Here is a 20,319-nt window from a genome sequence, read left to right on the forward strand (position 1 = left end):
CTTATAACATATCTGCGATATTATATAGCGTCCGTCATGTTTACTCCCGATAAGCTTCGTCTGAACGATGACGCCCACATCGACGACGCGACTAATAAGGCGAATACCGGGATACGAACATGACCATCCTCAGTGCGAACACACATTGAAAAATCGAGACGCGCGATGAAGATGTGTACTTGCTCCCCATAAGACCTTTTGGAAGCCCTGTGACCTGTGAATCGCGTAGCAGACTATGCAGAGGATGCACAGGTCACGCTGAAAATAATGGATGGTCATTATTCAAGTCGGTGCAATACCAGCTGGACAATTAAACTATGGAAGATATCAATGGCTACCTACCCCAGGCTAGCACGATCCTGAATCTGATCATATTCAGCGCTGAATACATGTGATCGAGCACCGCCAGCATATGTTGGTTCAGAAATACCACGGCTGGAGCCGCTGTGAGTAACGAATTTGCTGGTGCTGTGTACATGTTTACGGTGGCTGCTGTGATCCATGCTGATGCAGTCAACGGAGGAAATTGCAGAGTCAATTTAAAGTTTGCATGTAATGCTGGTTACGACGTGGGATTTGCAGCTCGACGTGCTATTATCATTGCCAGCCACAAGATCTGCATTCGGTGTATGCAGGGATATCAGAACGGTGTTCAGAGATATCAAACACCTACTTGTGTTTGAAAGAGATGCCGCTGAACAATACATCCATAGATCCGCAACTCCAGCCAATGAACAATTCACCATGAAGTGATTGTCGCTGAAAATTACTCATTCGACGGAGCACATGTAAAAGCTGGAATTAACGCTGACCAGATTCACAAAAATTACTTTGACCAGCACAGCATTTACATTGATCAGCTGACCACGTCATGGAGAGTCGCCACCAATCAGGGCAGTGAACTTCCCAGACATGTGTTTGTGATGTTTAAGCTGACAATCAACGGAGAGATCAGGAAGGATACATGCGTATGTTTAACCATTTTAATCTGTCTCGTATTCACATCAGAGTCAACTCCAGGGAAACTCTAGAATGAAAACTCGAATGCAACTTCTCCATCGGCACCTGAAATTATTATCGCGCGTTCATGATATTGATGGAAACCATGCAGAAATGCGAAGAGGTGGACACGGGCAAGCATATCTCGATGGATGAATTTGTCAGCTTGTATCCCATCTTCCATATTGATGTCTCCAAACATTCCGAGTTCCCCAAAGATTCTCCTGCCACCATCGAAATTCGATGGACTGCCATTCCAGGTAGTGATTACATGTGTTACGCGCTGGTGACGTCAGATAGATTCATGATACTTGATGTGATCAATGAAAAAATGAATATCCTTGTGTAATGTACAGAGAAATGCCGAAGAAAAAGTCGTCCCAACATCGGAGATCCAAATGCGACGGAGGATCCATCACCAGAGTGATTATTCCCTTCGTGAAGACCGTGGCGCCAAGAATATTTTTATTGGTTCTTGCACCACTGGGACCTGTTGAGGCAACCTGAGCTACGTATAAATCGGTGATGGGAAATTGTGTTACATCGTGATATCATCCGGTGGTTATGTCAACCATGGCTATCGAAATAAACCTGTCAGAAGAAAGCTAAAAAATATTTGTATTTAATATAACACCATGTCGTACGTGCTAGATAAGTAAATGCCGTCTCCTCAGCAGAAGTAAAGTATCGTTGTGGCAGCCACTCATAAAAATCAAGCTTAGAGCTCAAGGGACCGGACAGAATCATGTTGACCAACCGTTTGATCAATTTGGTAGCCAAAGACGCTGATGCATGAAAAAGCATCGTTCTTAACTTGTCGGCGTTGCAGCTGACCAGACAAGGATGTTTTAACTGACCACAGTTAGCAGGAATAGCTGGATGGTTACTTCTAGGGATTGTTCGGCATCGCAGAACAACTCCAACTTTATGAAACTACGCGTCGTAAAGGACGTTCCAACAAGGGCAGGAGAAACAAAAGGTTTTAACGCAGAAGATTATGACTCTTAAAGCAACGTTTCCTCCAATATCCAACATTGACATCGAGCAAGAATTAGTACCGTGAGTTCGAAACTTCAGAGGTGTCTTTTCTAAGGACCAGCTTCCTGAAAACATCATATCCGACGAAAGCTTCGTGATTAAGCTGCAAAATTATTACGATGGATACAGCACTCAATGGGTTGCCGTGGTCAACGATCCACGGTACAGTGACGTAGAGTATTTCAATTCGTTTGGTTTACTTCCTCCCGATGAAGTCGTGCGCTACCTTCAACCATCGCATAAAAGAGCCATAACTCGTTAGAGCATCAAGTCGTCAAGGATAACACATGTGGATGGTACTGAATCCATTCCATCTAACATAGGTACAGGGGAAAATCACCCTAGATGTCATTTTGTGGTTAAATTATTTGAACTATAACATAACAAGGTCAATATGAACTCGTCAACCCCGTCGATGTGGTCACGACAAATCATTGCCATATGATAAAATCGAAGTGTACCGTATGTCATTCTAAAAGTCACACATCGACACCGGTAAAGTGACTACAACAGCATCGCTTTCAGCAGCGGAGACCACTAAAATATATACTATGTGCAAATATGTTGCCGAAAATAGAGTTGTGTGTGACTTAGTGTCATGGCTCTGTATAAAACAATGTATCATAGTAGGCACTGTTACATTGAAACGAGCTGCAAAGACCTTCGCGTGGAAAGTAATCTGGGAGACTGTAAATGACGTGGAGAGAGAATAATTCTCGGTGGCACCGTGAACGTCCGTGCGATGATTGAAAAATATCCAAGACCCCGTGGAGGATGGACGTTGCCTGGATATAAATATAACGTGTCCTTAGAACAGCAACTGGAATCCCTTAGAACAGCGACCGGATTAAAACAATCATCCATGGCCCGGTAAAGAGCCCTACAACAGCGTTCATGCCATCGCAATGCAAGAGGACATCTGTTACAGAAAATATGCCGACGACAAAGCGGGTTGCGATGGAGTCTTGCTAAGGGACTTGAAAACACGCAAGTCAAAACATTTCAGAGAACGTGTAGAACGAGTTCTTGTGCGTGACATCATTGGCAGCAAACATAAGCTGGGCATCGGGATTCCAGGTAAAATGAAAACATCAGCTATGGGCAGATCATGGTAGTAAGCCAGAACCCCCCCCCCCCACCACCATTTATATATGCTGCTACTACTACGCAGGAAATAAACAACTTGAAACTCACAGGGGAATGTGCATTTGCTTTGCATATATGTTTCGAACATGTTGGTACTTTGTTTTCACCTGGGAGTCTTCATAGGTAGACATGACTTATTTTGGCATTTTGTTTATTTATTTGACTATGGCCCCAGTTGAAGATCCGTGGAGTAACTAAATATTAGACTTTTCAGAGGTTTGTTAATTTACGTTGATTGACAGGGCTCCGATTGCATGCACTCGGTTCTAAGGCAACACTTTCCCAACGCGTTTGTGACTCAGCTCGCTTTCTTTACTGTTCGCATACGTATAAACTTATATCTATCTTGTTTGTTTGTCATACTTGTATCTGTAAGTTAAATCTGTTTCTTAATTCTGTTTTTCTCTTTCTGCAGCTTGTTGAATGCACCAAGATGGTACTAGGATATATATGTATATATATGTATTTATATATATTGCTGGGTGGATGCCGGTTTTACATATGTCAGTATTTGGCTTACAAATCCAACGATCATGCCAGCTAAGTTATTTCAATCATTCGATCATTCCTATTCTACATGAATATGTATTTATACTTCCTGTTTATTTTTTATTACATATACAACAACGCTATTTTTAATTTATAAACTATTTACTTCCAGAAGAATATTTTAAATCAAGTAATTGAGCTATCTCAATAAAAAAGTATTGGTATTACGCCAGAGAGAGAGAGAGAGAGAGAGAGAGATTACCGCTAAAAACATATTGGTGTGCGAGATCTATTCTAAATATAACGGTGGTGAACCAACTTCTTTAGTTAATAAAGGAAATTGGGGACAAGCCAATATTAGGATAAAATATGAAAAGCATTTTACATACTTCTAGACGAGCTTTTTAAAACAAGTAGCAAGATGCAGATTAGCTACAATTTTTATAGAATTTTGAAACCCGGTTTGGGATCGTCGACTGAGTGAGGTACAACGTTTTCTCTCTCTCTCTCTCTCTCTCTCTCGATCTCTCGATCGATCGATCGATCTCTCGATCGATCTCGATCTCTATCTCGATCTCTCTCGATCTCGATCTCTCTCGATCTCGATCTCTCTCGATCTAGATTTCTCTCGATCTCGAGACCATACACTTCATAATATAGAAATATTTTCTGTTATAAATGTATAGAGGGCTAACGAAGTCATAAACGTCGCGACTTTGGTGCTCATATAACTCGAATATGCAAACACTGCACACGTGCGTTAGCACCTAGTATGATTTATTGATTTATTGATCATTTGCAAAATTTCATTATATCACGTGACATTCACGTTTTCAATTATTTCTAAATAGTTTGAAGCGTTTATGTCCTCATTTACAAGACGTAGTTGACTTTCCCACAATACATAAACATTGTGTTATGGGGCTTACACCAGGACTATGCAGCCTGCTTCATCTGTTATTGTTTCTTATCCGTATGTGCATCCCAACTGTCTATAGAAAATAGATTTCCTATTATAACTTTCTTGTATTAGTTTGTTTTGTGATAGATCTTTCTCTGTTCTAATTACAAACACTAGCAATATTGGACAAACATTTTGATTCGACACTTTATCCACACATTGAAGAAAACGTTAGCTCTACTGAGAGATTTAACGAGGTCTACCACTTCTGGACCTGCTTTCCTCTTGGTTAGTTAGAGAAATAAATTTATTTGTTGATTTTACTAAACTTGTTGTTTTCGCTTCTTCGTGTTACTTAGCTTAAGACAGCAGAGTCGTAACACAGTTGTGACAAGAACATGGTTAATATCATTTACAGAGATCGTAAGACGCAGTGTCTAAGGTTTGATACAGTATGTTGAAATATGTCTATTATATAAAATAGGGCTAAAGGCGAAATTATGTTCGAGGTGACTTTAAGAATGGTGGCACCGATGTTACAATGGACTACGTCACTCTTACTGGGTTTGTTCCCAGATAAAATTGTGGTTTATATTAACCGCATTTAACCTGGTGAATTTCCGTGCTTTTATTTTTCTGTAACCTTTATCACAATACGCCTAACTATTAATGTATAGTTAACGGTCCCTAATGTGTTCCAATTGCTATTCTATTATATGTATTGCATTCGCAACCTTAATCGGTAAGGACGTTTGTGTTATGCCAACGTAAAAGAACGCATTTTGTCTACCTTTTTTATGTCATGTATTATGTTATTCAATATATCCAATAAAGTCATTTAAGTTCATGTAAACTATCGCTTAATAAACCAAATTTTTGAATCTCAAGTCTGACTGGTCAAGTCATTTTCTTGTTTTATGAAATATAAATCTCACTGGGGAAACATAAATAGTGTTTGCTTGTGTCAATTTTTATACGATTTTTCATATATATATCCGTGTATTAAAGATAGTGAAACAAAAAATATGCATGGCCTACTTAATGTGAACTTTTCCTAAAATGAAAACGTCCGCCGGTCTAGTATCTTTTTTAATTTGTTTGCTATGTTTATCGCGCTAGTGCAGCACGAGATGGTGATACACATGAATATGACATGTCAAAAATGTTTCCTTCCTGTTTCACGATTGAGGAAAAAGAAAACAATGAATAGGTCACACATGTCATCGTATCATTGTAATATAATTATCAAAAATGAGTAATTCATAAATATTTCAACTTCGATGCATGTTTCTAGTATCCCCACTTGAAATACCGGTACTGATACTAGGTCATCCTATATCTACGTGTGATGGTGTGAAAAGTAACAAAAAGCGCTCTAGTTCATTTATATTTTTTGGAGAAAAAACTACAATTCAATTCGGACTGACAAGTAATTTATTAATTATATTCTAAGTGTACAGGCAGCGCTGGATGATATTTTAATACACAGCATCACTAGTGCTTCAGAAATATTTTCCTATTTCTACACGAGATTGTGACACACAAAATTAGTAATTGTTTTCGTACCAGTATGATGTGGTGATGCACGAAGATACGTGTGGCCAGGAAATTTTTTGAAAATTTTATTTCTAAACTCACCTACCCTTACATTATATGGCAATTCACAAAAGCAAGAATGGTTCAGAGATTTGCTCGTATCCTTACATGAGATGATAATACATACAATATGAGTTTATTTTAATTTGAATGTTCCCTTATCTTTACATGAGATAATGTTAATGAATATTGGGATATGAGCAGTAGATGTCTAATCTCGTATGCCCTATACGTGATAGTTATTCACACGTGTGTTCTCCATACTTTTGTATTTATCCCTACACTAGATGGTGATACAAAATAGACATTTGTATAAAAATGTGCGCAATCTAGTTATTTTAAGTTTCATTTAAGTGTTTTAGTATACAACCACGAGATGACGATGAAAAGAAATTTGAGAGGTACAATTAAATATGTTTACTAGTAATGACAAATATCGATATTTAATATATGGACAAAGCAACAAAAACAAAACCCACGCTTTCGAAAAATAATCAGCATTATAATGTTCCAGTATTGAAATACATGTACTTGTTTATCTATTAACTTCAATATATTTTCACAAACTCCTCCTGCTGTGTAATTTCATACCTTTTACGATATAGTTAGGTTGTTATACTGGCGGAAGAACAATTTCATATGTTTGCATCATCTTTGTTGGCTTTGTCATACGTGAGGAAAGAAAATTTCATTTACAAATTAATTTAACAAAACGCCTTACAAAATGTGTTTGATTTTTTGGACATAAATCAACAATTTAGTTATGCTTGGCTTTAATTCCATTCAATAAGGTTTTACAATTTCAGGTACATCTTTGTTTTCTTCATGTACCAGTAGTAACTTTGCAGTAATATATTTGTATCTTAAAGCCACCCCTCTAATTTTGCAGCTTACACTTATTTATTCTTTTTTGCCGTTGTCTTCGTATTCTATCCTTTAATGGATACTTGTCCTTACTCAGCACTGTATAGCTATAATAGTGTTGCTGTTCCGTTAAAACATGCACACACACATACAGACATACCTAATTATTTTACGCTGCACACCAATTTAAGTACTCATATATAATTACATATATGACAAATTATCTTCGAATTATAAAGCGAACCGACTGCGAGTTGACTAAAGTAAAAATTGTTTCAGCAATGTGATGTCGAACTAGTAAATGCGTTGTTGAACAAACCATCATTGTAATAGCATTCATATCTCGATTAAAGTCGAAGATACTAGAGACCGATCGAATTTGTGGATGCGAACTGAAAGAAATAGTAATAGTGTATTCTTCCATCTACTGCATATCTATGTATGTTTTAGCTAATTCCTACCTATATTTATAAATGTCTTTTTTATAGATATAAAAAGTATTCGTCTGGCAGGAAACGGAGGAACACGATTTAGGGGAAGGGTAGAAATTCAGGGCTCCAACGGCACATGGGGAACAGTGTGCGATGACAGTTTTGACGTAAATGATGCTACAGTAGTTTGTAGAATGCTTGGATTTAACAGCGGGTAAACATCTTAAATTATTTACGAACGCTGTGATTGTTTCATTTCCCTCCTTTTTTCATTAAAACATCACAGTGTTTGTGCTCAACATTCGTTAGTATTTATTATTCCATTCTTATCAAAAACATTGATCACGTGTTATTTGCTTTTTATTTTTATTTTTTTTACAATCGTCTTCCTCTCCATTGAGATTATTTATTTTGGACGTTTGAATTCAAATCTGCTGTTGGGGACCAAACGTGCTCACTGAATGAAAGACACTGCTAATAGATCATTACGAACCTCAGAGCAGCAACTCAGTAGTATAATTGCTAGTCGAGATCGATCGGACGTTCACGATTCCAAATCCCTCACAACCTTCATGAATTTTTGCATTCGGGATTTATGCTCACGAATGATACACTCCGTTAAGTCCCACAAGTGACGTTCCTATGACACGGGTACCACTGGTACCACTCAGATGTAAGACATTTATAGTGTTGTCATTAGTGATCGCTGCTGTACTGCCTAGAAGCGTGTTGTTTATATCCATGCAGAAAAACATCTTAAGACAAGAGAAAGGGTAGTTTACGTTGCCTTTAATTCTCATAGAGGAAGCCTAAACAACTTGATTTCATCTATGTTAGGCACCGTTAAAAACAGAAGAAACATACTAATTGTTTTTGTTGGAAGCATTAACTAATCCATTGTTTTCCCGCGAAGTCACAAAACGTGATTACTCCTATATCGGCCATTTGATTCCATAGCCACGCAAACCGACACCTAACAATTGTCCTTCCACATACTTATGAAGGAGCGTCTCATTTCGTGCGTAAGGATATCTGTCACGTTCCTCCTGTGGTATTCTCTCTAACACCAGGGAAGAACGGACAACTGAAATTTAGAAAGATCCCAGCCCCCAAAATCAGCAATGCCGACGTTCAAGGTGGATATAAACTCAAGGTGAAAGGTATAACAATTTAATAAAATCAACGTATCCAACTATTTTATCGACAATTTCTCAACCATAATGTTTTCGACAAATACAAACAATGACCAATTCCGTTGCCAATTGTTATCCTCATATGAAATTACAGTCTAGGTTAATTCATGTCAAGGTCAACAGAACAATGCGCATAATCCCTGGAACACTACGTCCTACTCCGTTACCATGGCTGCCGATGCTCAACAACATTCCTCCTCCACAGCTGCGTCTCCAGGAAGCAGCCACAAACGTGTTGGCTAAGGTATATGTCTGTGAGAAACATTCACTTTACATGGACATCATCTCACATCCAGCGGTCCGCTTGACTTCGAGACGCCCAGTCTGGTTAGGTTCTTCGCCGTAAGATATGCCAGTTATTTCGACATAGTGTGTTGAGTGGTCTTCAACAGATGCTGTAAACCACTCCCTCGTAGCTGAGCCATCTGTCTGCCCTCCTGGCTTCAACCTTCGACTTCATCTGTGGACCACATTGAACCGCTTTCGGACAGGACAGGGTCGTTATGCAGTCAACCTTGTCCGATGGGGCCAGACCACGGACTCTTCCTGTTGCTGTAGAGCTCTTCAGACTATTTAATGTTGTGAACATTGTCCACTGACAAAGTTTACTGGTGGACTGCAGACTTTGCACCTTGCTGATGGTGACACTGTTAAATGGCTGAGTACGCACTGCACACAATAATAATAAAAATACGAATGGATATGTTCATGAGGGCAGTAGAGCGATCTGTCGACCCTAACTGCAAAATCTGTCCGCGTGAGAAAACAGCAACATTAACACATTTTATATCATCACTATACCATCACATTTATTTGATGGATATCATATGAAAATAAAGATTAATAATTTATAACTGATATATGTATACCTTTGTAACCTTTATTAGTTTTATGGCAGCCAATTTTACGATACTTGTACACGGCTCAAACGAAGTATATAATGTAGTACCGTTGATATGTGTTCGACCATTCACGGAAAATTAAAGATCTGTGTTATTGTCGTATACTTTTATCATTACTTTGGAGGAGGTGAAACTGTTTGTGACATACTTATGTTGTAATTGATATTGGTTTTAAAATTAATAGATTATTTTTGTAAGGAAAGTGTAATTAAATAGAATGCGTTAAAACTATTTTTCAGCTATTTATTTATTTATTTATTTAATTTAATAGTTATGTAACTGCATACCAGAGTGCTCATTTTGGCGCGGGTTCTGGACCAATTTGGCTTGATGATCTTGGATGTAACGGAAACGAAATTGATCTTGACCAATGTGCATCACGTGGATGGGGTCGTCATGATTGTGGACATGGTGAGGATGCATCGGTAGCTTGTGACTTCGGTGAGTGTTTGCGGAAGGAGGGGGTTCATTTCAATATTTTATTATATATAGAAGTATACATATTCCTTTATACTTGTCCTGTGGCCTTAGGTGGCCGAGTGGTCTAATATGCCCGCCTTTACCGATCACTACCATCTCACAGCTATCCTCGTGGGTTCGAATCTCAGGCGCGGTCAATGTGAGTAAATGAGAAAGCTCCCACTAGCCTTCCGTGGGTCGGTGGTTCTTACCAGGGTTTTCTCTGGTTCTTCTGCTACAAGTTATACTAGCCGCCACGTATAGCCTATCTTTGCGTAGCGAAATAGTGTTAAACGCTGACAACAAACAACATACATGACCTTTATAGTTCCATATACAATAAATTAAGAATCTTAACATATGTACATATATAACTCTTCACTGTAAAATTGTAACCCTCCAAAATAGAATCTGTTCAATTATATTTGCTTAAATTTAATTGCACAAATCGTGCAAATTTAATCAGTGGCGTCGTGTAACGTAGTCGAGCTGACCCTTTGAGACCGGGCAGGGTTTTAAAGAAACAAACACGTTCGTGGATGACAAATGACAATATATTAAACACTGGTACTAATGATATGAAAATAACACAAAAGCATATAAAATGCATATAAAACACATATGAGATATACTTTGACTACTATGTCACATTCAAGTAGTCAAAAAGTTCTAGAAACTTCATGTAAACTTCATGTACACAAATATCCCTAGCAAACGTTCATATAGACAAATGCTTATTGCAAACCCATATAATCAGCTACTGGTTGCAAACATCTATGTAGTCAGACACTACTGTCATAATCCACATGTAGTCAAGCCACTACTTGTTATTGTTCTTTTACTTGTAGTCAATACACTACTTGTTATTGTCCTTTACTTGTAGTCAATACACTACTTGGTATTGTACTTGTAGTCAATACACTACTTGTTATTGCCCTTTCCTTGTTGTAGTCAAAACATTACTTGACTGGAAGATATACGTTGGCACGGTCACTTTCCCCTCCGCACTTGTACCCGTACGCTGGCACTGAATCGGTGGGTTATACTAGTTATGGCACACCAGACGTCATGGTATTCACAAGCCCATCCGGCTGCTCATAACCGGCGAGCTGACTATGGAAAAAGCACACCTTTCCAATAGTCTAATTTAATTGGAATGGGTTTTGTTGCAACTACTTTAAGAATATACGATAGGCACGAAGTATGACATAGGAATGCTATGCAGTAAAAGCAAACATACGTAATGCTATGACATTAATACATACATAATGTTTTCGAAATTAGTCGTGATAGCGACTAGATGAAATTAACTCGTTACCACATTGCCTAGGTTATATCTTAATAAACTGAATTGCAAATACGATAAATGATGTGACCACATAATACAACAATGAACGTGCTTTTACGAAACTGAATAATTATTGTAAATAATAAAAAAGAGTTGACTAAAAAAACATTCGACTCACCCAACTGTTTGGCTTTAACGAAATTACAATGGCACCTGCCCGACAGCTGAATATGTTTAAGAGTTTCTCTCTATATTGGCTGTACCGTTCAATATCTCTACCCGATCTATATATATATTAGTGCGCAATAATACATTATTTCGCACGTGCCGCGCGAGCAATAAAAGCGTCACGCGATACGACGAAAAATTACATTTACAGAAATATTACGGCGCGTGAAACAAGACAACCTGATTAAATGAAAAGTATGGAAGACTAAATGAGCCATATCGGGCATTTCGTAACACGTCGCTAGAGGGGTGCGGTCCGCACCGGGTGACACCATCTCAGAAGGGTGACACCAAAATGAAAAATTGCAAATTTTAAAGAGCACACACTGCTCGGTCTAGTCGGATTTCATAAGCTGATAACCGATCATAGTTAAATACATGACTAGCAGGCACAGCAGTGGCGTCGCTAGGGGTATGCGGGGGGTGCGGACTGCACCGGGTGACACCATCAGACGGGGTGACATTACTATGGATTCTGTATGGTCTGTTATGGAAGGAGGACCATAGGGTGATACCATGAGCTACCGCACTGGGTGACACCACTGAATTTAATAACGCTTATCACAGTTGACCCCAATTCTAAACATGCATTAATTGTTTAAAGTATATAGCTTAAGTAGGTCTGTATTGTTGATTCAGGCACAGAATCACTTGCAAATATTTCCTGCAGATTTTCAACATTATTCAACTTTAGTGACATCTAAATATGAGAATCCATGAGCGAATATGGCCAGTATTTGCTTTTTGTCCAGTGTGAATTGTAAACCATGACGCAATACTCAACATCACACTGTAGTGAAAAAATGCCTAAAGGAACCAGCTGTTCAGACAAAGTTTAGATTTATTTTACCAATTTGTGACGGCAGTTAATATTAATCTCGAAGAAAGAGAGAATTAACATGTTAACCTTGATTTTTTGAATATTTGGATTTTCCAATTCAGGGATATTAAAATCGCTAGTGTGGACTTTGCGATGTACATTGCTTATTTGTTATCTAAAATTGGGAATTTCAACTTCCAGTTGAGAAGAAAATTAACATTTATTCGACATTAAAAACAGGTTTTCAACTCTTGTTGGAAGGAATGCATGCGCTGTTTACGTCAGTGTTAAATGATTAGTTAGTTCCAAAAGGAAAGTGTCCGCAAGTGATCAATTTGCATCAAAATGTACATTTTATGTGTGCAAATGTGATATATACAGCGCAATATATAATTTTGTTTCTTACGTATGATGTATGAAAACAGGATTAAGCTGACTAAATCTAGTGAAAACACTAAACAAACGTGAACGAGAGGTTAATATATAATGAATATAAATAATGATTGATGCTGACAAATTACTCATGCTAAACAATTTCAAGAATGAATATATGAAAACGACGTGTACAAAGTTAAACAAAAGATGTCAGAAAAAAATATCGTTTCTAAAAGGAACTTGAAGAAAGAAAAAAAGACTGAAAATTTTTGCAAAAGTGTGGAAACCCTGTCGAATATATGATTTTACCATAATAAGTCCAGGGGCCAGCTGAACAAATTTGTTAAAAGTTAGGGATGAACTTGTTATCAAAGATTTTGTTAGTAAATATGTTGTTAATATTGGGAGAAAAAAGGACAGTGGGCCTTTTCATCAAGCATATGTTTATCAGATAAATATGGTACATGTCATAAATCAGTGTTTGGTACACCTCATGTTGAGCCTGAATGGCGAGGGGTCTTGCTGAATATCTAGTATTCTTGAAATCATGTACTTATTCCACTTATTATGATTAGTATCATGTACCATACTACATAAGTTCTATAAATAGAAAAGTACTGCTTGTATGTTCAGAAAGTTGCACAAACCAGCAAAAGTATAGTCATTGGTACATGTGTTGCAGTTTATAATATATTTTGGAGTCTTCCTTTGACAGGGTGTTCTGACGTGGCAAGTATTCTTTCATTGTCTTGTGTGTAAGCCGGGTGAGATATGGATATCAAATTTCTGGTAGTCATGGTTGTCTCAATATTTAAGTTGGTTTTCAGGTCAGATACTGGGAGATACAGCATTGCTTAGATGCAGTTGAAACATGGCGTTTGCAGAAATCTTGTTCCACTATTCATTTTTCCATTGTTGATAAATGATAAATATCTGTAATGGTTCTGTTAAAGGCAGTCCTTGGCTAAGGGCATTTTATGCTGATTTGTCGTATTAGGTTTAAATCAGAGTTGTAATATTACAGGTAATATGAATAACCTGATTTGAATACTGTTGGTAGTTTTGCCTTATTGTGTATGACAATATGCAGAAACACAGTTGAAACATTTAATATTATACTGTTATTGAGATTAATAAGGTTGCCACATTGACTCACTGACCCCAGAGACAACTTCAGCGAGGTCAGCAGCAGAAGTGAATATAAATTTTTCTGGGGTTAATAAATCCTTGTAGCAACCAAGATCAAAGGTCAGTAAGTGCATTATTATATAACATTTTGTTAGTTTGATAGTCATTGTCCTAACGAATTGAGACAGCACTTCGTAAAGTTTTATATGTGGATATTTTCAGTTTATTTGGTGAAGTACTGTTATAAGTTCAGTTGATTATTTTCAAATAAGATAAACATGCATTAAACATTCAACCAAAAAAAGATTTCTTATACATTTATTCATAAAGTTTTGTTTTTAAACTTTAATTTAAAATGCAATTACAGACCAGCAAATAGAACGAAAAGCAGATAGATTGAAATACAAATGGAAAATACGTCGTCTGCAAAACCATTGGAATATTATAGCATCATCACATGTACATATCAGGGTGTGCTTTATTGATTTTGCAAAGAAAGTTGGGGGGTAGCCAATCAGAAAATGGCAAACTTCAAAATAATATTATACACATGCACTTGCAGACAGAAACAGGATGATTTTTAACAATAAAAAAATATTCAAACTCAGAATTAGTTGAATAGTAATGATGTCTGCTTGCATGTAAAAAGAATAAACCACACCATTTCTGTGATAAGTTTTTCTTATGAGTTCATTTACTTCCGTATGTATATGTTTTGGTAGTTTTGAATTTAACATAAAGACCTCATATGGATGCTTAAATTCTTCAATGGTCTTGGGTGACTATTTTATTTAAAGGCCTTTAATTAGGGCCTTTTATATGGTGTGTATAAGTCATTTCAAATCCGTGACAAATGGTACACTACGAATGAAATAAAGCTAAGTATTTAATATTTGCTTACCTTAGACTACCGTTTGGTTTGGTTCTAATAAGCATCATATCCAAAACTAAAATGGAGGCAGTTATATCTTCATAAGATTCTAGTTGTCAGATTTGTGTGTATCACATCTTGGAAATGGATTGGATTTTTGTTGTTGTTGTTGTTATAAATGGAAAATGAGCCAATATAGTATACCATAAATTATCACTCTTGGCTTTTGATGGAAGTGGGCTGCAAAACAGTTTAAGAAATTTATGTTTTTCCTTCATGTATTGATAAATTATGTATTATATATACATTAGTTGTTCAGATTCATCCATTTGGCTCAATCCAAATAAATGTAAATGACAAAATATTCTGTGCAAGTTTTGGCTCTTTTACCAATTCAGAGGTTATCATCTATCAGGGATATGCATGTTTTGTCTCACTTAGCCATTATTTTTGTAAAGGCAGAATCGTTTTCATTGCTATTTGTTATCAACAATTTGAGAAAATTGTTTGGGTAATTTTTTTTTTCAAATTCCTATGCAGGTGGCAAATCACAGCAGGGTTCCCACAGGATGTATGTCATTCCATGGAATCCTTATTTTCTATGTTTTCCATTCAGACATTTGAATTTCATATAAGCTTCATTTTAGTACCGGCTTGATTGATGTTTGTAGCATGTTAGAAAATGCATCTAATTGGTTATGGCGCATTATAATTTGTTGCTTTGTCAACATTTAAATTAACATTGAATAGCTGCAGACTTGCTAGAGGCATCAAACAAATTTGTATTCATTTTTTCTTTGTGTGAGCATATATTGTAAATTCAAGCTTTTGCTGAGACCTTTCCCCTCCCAGCAGAGGTTCAGCATATCACTCATTGCGGTATCAATGTGTATGTCTGTCCATGAACATAACCAATCATGGTCCGTTTTAAAGTCTTTTTGTTAGCTGACTGTTAAATATATGTGTATAATGGGTTTAATGACATGTCAGCACAAAAGTTTGTAACTAAACAGTAAATTCCAAAATTTAAAATAAAGAATTACAAAACGAAAGCTGTAAGAAGATGAATCATTCCAAATAAACGTAAACAGGTAGTTCAATAAAATAAAAGTTAAAGAGTAAAGATTTTCAATACTCTGAAAGTATATGTAATAAAGGCGAAGGTGAAAAAGGCAAAATCCTGAAAATAGTAAGTCATAATTTGTTATATAGAGTTCACATCATAAAAAATTCCCTAGATTTTCTCTTGCGGAACATCATAATGTGTTTTGAATTCACGTTATGGTCAGTGTTACAGAGCCGGCTAGACATAAAGGTCTACTGGTGTCTTGACTTTTAAAACATATATCAAAAGAATATTAAATTTCCTATTATATCTTTGTAAATATGGAGAATATTTAGTCATGAATATTGAGTTTTATTTGATATATAGCAGCATTTTTGCAACTTTTATGCACTGTTAATTTTGGGTTAAGACAATTCTTAATATTGAACCAGTTAGAAAATTGTAAAGAAAACTAATACATAATATGAGTTGTTGCCTACATAATCACTGTCTTTGAGGCAAGGGATAAGGTTATTTGGATTGGGAGGATTTGGCATCATGGAGTAAAAAGACATGCAACAGTTTTTTTTTGTTGAAGATTAGTGTGCAGATTTATCCAATAAGAGATGTTTGTTGTTGTTTCCATACTTTGAACTAACTTTATAGATGATTATTACATTAAGGAAATTAAATAATTTCACAGAATGTATAGTTGAAGTACAGCGTAATGCAAAGAAAGGACAGCTATTGCATTGTTGGCTTGGAGGAATTTCAGTCCTTCAAAGTCTGCAGCATAGTGGCTTTTTTCTTTTACAAAAAAATAGTTTGTATTCCTAATAATTATAACAAACTTTGTTATCTTGCTAAACTTAATAACAAATTATAGCAATTTATATGTTAAAGGATAAAACTCAAGGTAGTTATTTCCCTTTGAGATTGTTCAGCTGCCAGTAATTCTTGAAACAATGATAGAAAATGCTTTAGAAAATAAATTGCAATATTAATTCCTCAAAGAATGTGTAGATGTAAATTAAATAGCTCTTGTGATGTGTCAGGAAAGTGAATATATTAAGATTATTTAGAGCACCATGCCATATCTCCAGGGTTGTAATTTTCTCTTTGATCATGTGAATTTGTTATCACTTGAACCCACGAATAATCAGTATTCTAGTGACTTTGATTACTTTTCTGAATAATATTTTGTTTAATACCTTTTGTATTTAACAACAACAAAAAAAACAGGCATAATTATGCACAGAAGAAAGAAAATTGTAAGACCAAAATTGTCCTACGAATTCTTGCACTTAAACTCAGCTTGAAATTTTGACATCTGATTTTTCAGTGATCTGTCATTTTCCAGTTGTGTAACTGAATTTTTAGTTGGTTCTGAGTTCGAGATAGATTTGTAATTTTTTGGGCCAGTTTCATTTTCTTGTCAATGTGTTTTATAGTGTGTAATGTACTTTCTGTATGGAAAACATTTTTACAGGTAATACGAAATATAAACATGATGAATAAAGCACGGATTTAGATATCTTCCCAACACATATTGTATTTCTCCAATAAGGGTCTAGACTAATGCAATATTAAAAGGAAGGAGGTTGGCGTATTATCATGCAAAGATATCCTTTGTAAATATGCCCAACTTTCTGAGATGGCATAAAACATTTGGATGGAAGACTGTTAAACATAAAAGCCTCCTTGTAAAATATAAATACATGTCTAGCACCCATTATAATTATCATATTACAATCACAAAACAGGTGAAATTTTAGTATAACTTGTGTTTTGTTTTTTTTAAAGCTGCTGCAGCTGAGGCTTTAAGGCGTGTATATATTCAATGCGCATGCAAACATTTATATGTTACAAATAAGTTTAGACATTTATTCATGAACCTCAAGGAAATACAACGTTGATTACTTTGTAAACCATAAATTATGATTTAAATAAAATTTATTGTGTAAAAAATAAATAAATCAAAGTAACCGTTAATATATAAATTCAACAAATAAAACGCATTGTTACTATATGGAATTATAAAGAAGTGACTGGCATCATGACGTAACAACATCATATTGTGACATGTAAGGATGTGTGCATAAGCGAATATTTACAGCTGTTGGAGAGAACCTTCCCCGTTGTTCTTATTCTGGTATTACGCAGAACTTGGTATCGTAGCCTGATAAATCTTACAGAACCCTGGGGAATGCCTATGCAAACAAGATAAAACTATCCTTTAAATACACTGGTACCACATGGCCTATGACATTATCCGACGAGTCTAGTCATAACTGTACCATCCCATTCTTGATAAGGGGATACCTATCAAATAGACCGACTTAAGATGCAATGAAAAAAATCGCTACATTACCCACATGTTCGAGAAATTCGTTCCGCTTTAAAAACAAAACAATAACATATTGAAGTAACTTTAAAAATGGTAGTAAATCAGACAATAACTCATCAATCGGGACATTTTATCACGATGCATTGATTCACGATGATTCGATACATGATAGAGCAGATTCCTTAGAAGAAATATCAAGCATTTAGACGAGATCATAATCACCCATCCAGTGTGGAATACGCCGTAATCGGCAAGGTATCGCAGGGAAGGGCTTCTCAAATTGCGAATCTATTTCATCGCCAATAAATCCCCCGCCCCCTCGTAATCATATTGCCGCATGGTTCAAGCAAGCTTAAATTACCGAAGTCCAATGCAACCTCATGCACTTCGACATCCCCATTATCCAGCTAGTAAATGAGTATGACAAAGCCGCATCCGATCACAGTTTTCTATCTGTAAACGTCTGCTTCTCCCAAAGTTTACTTTGTACGTAACTTCACTCAGTCTATCTTAAACCTTAGCGATCTCCGGCAGTGTCTCGATTGCATGGGATACAAACCATTCTTTCGTGGAGGAAATAACACATACACTTCTCTCCTGCAGGAATATTTTTCCATGACAAATGGATGTCAAGATATATCGCTTTTGCCACTGCATGTTACCTGTGATTCTCTTGCTCGAGCGTGAGCGCCATCCATTCGCTCTTTCATCTCCCATGCCCAGCTACATTCAGATGTACGCTTCATACTAGTGAGCACTTCCTAAATGATGTCCAGAGGGGTAAAAACATCTCGCCAGTATGATTGTATTTGGAGTGAAGCCGGATTTCTCATGGTCATCAGAACGTTTAGCCATAAGTAAAACGAAGGGTGCGCACTTACCCCATTCTCTCTTGAATGCAATCACATTTCGAGACAGCTAGTGAATCTCCCAACAATCAATTTAGTTGTGAATGCAAAGGAGCAGTCCTGGTCACGTGGATAACAAGCAGTTTGCAGACTTCGGTAAATAAAAGGCTTTCAAATTGTCGCCCCTAACCTGAGTGAATTATCGACAGCACCCCGAATCGAACAATAATATCTTTCACTATGACTCTTGCTACTGTTACGGCACCCTTATTTCATGTAGAGAATGTATCTTTCAACTTTGAAAAGTAATCTTCTTTGACCTTCTTTGGGTCATTCGAAACATTTTGCGCTGAAAGGACATGACCAAGAAATTCCACTGGGTTATATAATAACCAGCATTTTTAAGCTCGAGGAACAGTTTTGCCGCTGACAATCTGTAGAACATTTCATCCAAATTAGTGATCATATTTTCAAACCTCTTTCCCATAACCAAGATGTCATGCATATATATTAGGTAATTATTCCATTGCAAACCTGCCGGGCCATTTCTATAAGAATTTCGAATGTCATTGGCATAGGGGACAGGCCAAATGACATTACAGTAAACTCAAATATGTCTCTTCGAGTACGAAACAAAGTTTTATATCTATCTGCCTCATTCACCTCAATCTGCCAATATCCGAGCAGAAATATAATGTTAAAAATCATTCAACGTCCTCTAATTGATCAAGATATGCTATTTTAGCGTACACATGTTTCACTGAGATATCTTAGAATTTGTGGTAGTCGACATATAATCTTAAGGACCTGTACTTCTTCCTGACAAGGACGACTTCTAACGCCCATGGACTGTTGAGGGTTCCATCACGCCACTGCCAATTATAACATCGACTTGACTACACACCTGTTTGTTTTGCATGTAATAAAAAGACTATGCAGTTGTTGCTTGATAGGATTGGCATCTCATGTGCTATGATATGTTACCATAACATTGCGTCCAACTTCTTGTCTTGAAGATGCAAATACCCCCAGTTGCTTACAGAGCAATAGTTTTACTTCCTGTGCTAGCACCGGCGCTAGTTCAGACGTTGCTGGTGGATAAAGTTTTCTCAGGCAGCTAGTCTGTCTCCCAGCAAATTGCTTTTTGCTATTGGACAAATGACAAACTCAGCTAGGCAATAATTTACATATTGCTGTTACTGGATATAGCATTTGCCCTTATTTGTCTGATTCATCATCCGCAGTTAAACTATGTTGCCGTTTAAATAATGTTCTGGCCACCAATGCTTGCCTTTCTTCAAAAATGATGCAGATGACAGTATTAGACACTCAGACTGGCGATGTGTTTTTC

The 20,319-nt window shown here is 36.7% G+C and overlaps 1 protein-coding gene across 1 annotated transcript in view; it reads left to right on the plus strand.

Moving 5' to 3' along the window:
* LOC149797359 (scavenger receptor cysteine-rich domain superfamily protein-like) overlaps positions 1-20,319 on the plus strand; it is a 203,561-nt gene that overhangs the window by 48,843 nt on the left and 134,399 nt on the right. Inside the window, exons 3-4 of the mRNA XM_089962112.1 lie at positions 7,522-7,678; positions 9,831-10,000. Of these exons, the coding sequence (XP_089818238.1) occupies positions 7,522-7,678; positions 9,831-10,000 (327 nt within the window). The remainder of the gene's footprint in view (positions 1-7,521; positions 7,679-9,830; positions 10,001-20,319) is intronic.

The sequence above is a fragment of the Sinohyriopsis cumingii genome, chromosome 6, assembly GCF_028554795.1.
Source record: "Sinohyriopsis cumingii isolate HCF-2022 chromosome 6, ASM2855479v2, whole genome shotgun sequence".
In the NCBI taxonomy this organism is placed as follows: domain Eukaryota; kingdom Metazoa; phylum Mollusca; class Bivalvia; order Unionida; family Unionidae; genus Sinohyriopsis; species Sinohyriopsis cumingii.